The sequence below is a fragment of the Oncorhynchus gorbuscha genome, linkage group LG10 (assembly GCF_021184085.1).
Source record: "Oncorhynchus gorbuscha isolate QuinsamMale2020 ecotype Even-year linkage group LG10, OgorEven_v1.0, whole genome shotgun sequence".
In the NCBI taxonomy this organism is placed as follows: domain Eukaryota; kingdom Metazoa; phylum Chordata; class Actinopteri; order Salmoniformes; family Salmonidae; genus Oncorhynchus; species Oncorhynchus gorbuscha.
The window spans coordinates 60619602-60623068 of NC_060182.1; the positions used below are offsets into that span (position 1 = coordinate 60619602).

Consider the following 3467-nt stretch of genomic DNA (forward strand, 5'->3'; position numbering starts at 1 on the left):
AAGTGGTGATGATGGGTGTGATCGATGAGTGGGTGGACGTGGGGGTTGGGATCAGGCAGAGGCTATTAGTCCTAAAATAGGGCGTTACTTTGAACCTCTCCCACGCGTCCACTGTTTTTGATGTTGGACCCCCCCCCCTCCCTTTGTACACGTCCGTCGGGATGTCACAGCGGGGCTACTATATATAAAGGTGGTCAGTCCTTGTCCTCCTCCATCTGCAACAGGGTTTAACTCTAAACTCTTTCAGAGATGGCATATTTCCCAATTTGGCTGCTGTGCGCCAGTACGATACTGTCTCTAACGCACAGCTTCAACCAGGAGAACCTGAAAGAGGCTATGCTTCAGGGGCTTGGACTGAAGGAACTCCCAAGGATCCATAAAAGGGACTTGGAAAACCTGGTCGTTCCTAGCCATATCAGAAACAAGTACCTGACCCTGCTGAAGCTGCACCACGAGAGGAGACGCCGCTCTCTGCCCAGCCTAGCAGGAATCCTCAGGGGGTATTCCGGGAACGCAGGTAAACCGCAATGGCAACTATGACAGTTTCTAAGACTGAGAATGACAGTTTTAAAGACTGATTTTTATTTTCCATCATTATATTTAATTTACTATTAGTTATACTATTGTTAACACCAATGCGTAATTCTCAGTTTGGTTCTGTTTGGATTCCTAATTACGCACTGCTGTCCAATTGTCCACATGCGGACGGTGTCCTGTTATATTCTACATAACAGATATATCGGGGGAGATTCTTTACTCTGACGCCACCAGAGAGCGGTTGGTTTTCGATATGGAGGCCAGGGTCCCAGCCAACAGCGAGGTGACCATGGCGGAGCTCAGACTCTACCAGAACGCCCCTCATAAACTGCACCTGGCCGGGAGAAAGAGTCAAAAGCAGGGCAACAACGCACGGGTCAGCGTCTACTGGGTGGAGGTTCTAGAGAACGGCGCCAACCGCTTCTCACTGGTAGACTCAAGGTCAGCACCGTTACCGCACATCATTCAACAGCCTACTTTTAATTAGCCTAATAGTAATTAATTAGCATGCTAGTTAATTAAAGTGCTATTGTGATTAATTTGTACGGGTGTCCTCTTTCAATAGGTTGGTGCCAATCTACGAGACCGGGTGGAAAGGTTTCGATGTGACGCAGGCCGTACACTACTGGTCGAAGGGACGTCGAGAGGTGCCGCTGCGCCTGGAGCTGCGGGTCGAGGGGGAGAGACCGGGAAGCTACGCAGCCGAGATGGCCAAGAGTATGCGCTTTACCGCGCAGGACCCCTCTGACCAGAGCACGGGAAAGCCTGAGCTTCTTTTTTACACCTTGAACCTGGAGGAATATGGGTAAGTGACATTTAATAGCTAGGCCAATGGCAATGTTTAGAACCTTGGTTGGACAGTGGACACATTTTAAGCATATAGGCTACACACATATGGACCTGGCTGCTATGTCACAGTATGACATTTGCTTATACATGATTTGAGAATCCTCTATAGGTGTGTCAAACGTGTAATAACCTGACTGTTTATCTTCGTCCAGTTCCCGTGGTGACTGCCAGTCCAGCAAGCCGAACGGCATATGCTGCAGGGAAGACCACTTCATCAACTTCCGGGAGCTAACTTGGACTCAATACTGGGTCATCGAACCTGCGGGATACCAGTCCTTCCGATGCGCTGGAGGATGCAAGCAGCCAAAGCGTCATTATGGCTACGGAGAACGGCGGTGCGCGGCTACGGAGAACGCGCCGCTACCTATAATGTACCTGGTGAAAAAAGGAGACTACACTGAGATTGAAGTGGCCGAGTTTCCCAACATGATAGTGGAGAAGTGCAGATGTACAATGGACAATGTATCTGTTTGAGAATGAAGAAGGTGCGCAATCCAGAGAGACACAGATGCGAGTGCGACTCGTGATGCACTGTACTTTTTTTTTCTTCAAACTTCAATTACCATAGGCTAAAAAGGAGATATCTTGTTGGTGTGAATATTTGAGACAACGGTTATATTAGCCGATCACTTGTTTGTTGAGCACTTTAAATGTAAATACATAGCCTAATTTATGTTGCCCATGAATGCATTTATACTCTTCATATGACAAGATTAAAAATATGAATTAATTGCACATTTTCAAAGTATATTAAACGACCGTATTTTTCTTCCACAAATCCTTAATTAACACAGTGTCACTTCATTGTTGTCTAAGGGTTTGTCTTTTGAGGGAAAGCGAGGGAGTGTGAATAAACGAAAACACAGTCAAATTGAGATCATTTACAGATGTGGTTGTGAGACCAATTTTATAATTAGAGCCTCACCACTAGCCCAGTCCTTTGTTATGGTAACACATCCTCATCACGGGGCTTCCGATCAGTGTTTGATTTGTGGATTTATTTACTTAGTTTCAGTCTCAGAATCTACAGCACTGAATCCATTGGCGACCAGTGTAGCCAAGCTAAACGTCACCAATTACGCACGAATGACACGCGGACGGGAACAACACTCAACAGGGTTGATTCTTATGCAAATGCACGGAAGGAGTTTTGAACTATGTCAAATTAGTTTTTATTTAAAAATGGCATGATTGATTTGAAAGACATCCAGTCCACTCTACCATTTATGACCAAGACCACGAGACAAAACCAATGTCAGATCGCTGTCCTCATCTCGTCCCCCATTAGAGCCCCAGTCAGTGTAAAGTGTGTGGTATTTTACTCTGATCTTAATCTAATCTATTCTCCGTGGTGTTCCGCGTTTGCCTGGCTACCCAAACTCCTTGCTACGGACACACGCTACACCAAGCCCACGGACATTAGTTTCTTCTCAGCAATGAAGATAGCGGGGGAAAAAAATCTGTTTCAGTCATCACGCAAATTCAGCATAACTGGGAAGGTTGGTGTTGCCTTGTTTTGCACACACTGTACAAAATAATAAAATGCAGTACTACAGGATATTTCTTAACGTAGCTCTTTATTAGCTAGCTATAACTGACATGTTCACGTATCGCCAACCAGGATCCAACCGACCATTACATTTACATTTAAGTCATTTAGCAGACGCTCTTATCCAGAGCGACTTATTACCTAACCGTTTGGGTGGTCTTAACCAATCATAGCGCAGTATGAAATGGCGGTAAAATGCATCCAATTACAATTTAGTATGTTTACACATGAATATGACACCCTTCTTTTAAAACAAAATAAAATGTTTACATATTCTAAGGGTTTCTTTTGAATACATGCTCTGTAGTTTGAACTCAAGGTTAGGTACCCATTTATATTGCATACTATACCAACTGAATCAACAGACTCAACTGAAACAATAATCCAACATACTGTTACTTTTAAAACAAGGGATTCTCAGCAACTCAGCTTTCACTGAAATGTTAAGATGTTATTTCTACAAACTGATACAATACCAAAAGCATTTCAAGTGAACTTTCAATAACAAGTTTACAGTCAAACTCTTTTAGGG

At 44.2% G+C, this 3467-nt stretch overlaps 1 protein-coding gene across 1 annotated transcript; it reads left to right on the plus strand.

Moving 5' to 3' along the window:
- Positions 1-202: 202 nt before the first annotated feature.
- On the plus strand, positions 203-2113 carry LOC124045218 (left-right determination factor 2-like). The gene is made up of 4 exons (XM_046364491.1): positions 203-517; positions 735-978; positions 1103-1342; positions 1539-2113. Exons 1-4 carry the CDS (start codon positions 250-252, stop codon positions 1858-1860), a joined length of 1074 nt encoding a protein of 357 aa, XP_046220447.1. The 5' UTR covers positions 203-249; the 3' UTR covers positions 1861-2113.
- The last annotated feature ends 1354 nt before the right edge of the window (positions 2114-3467 follow it).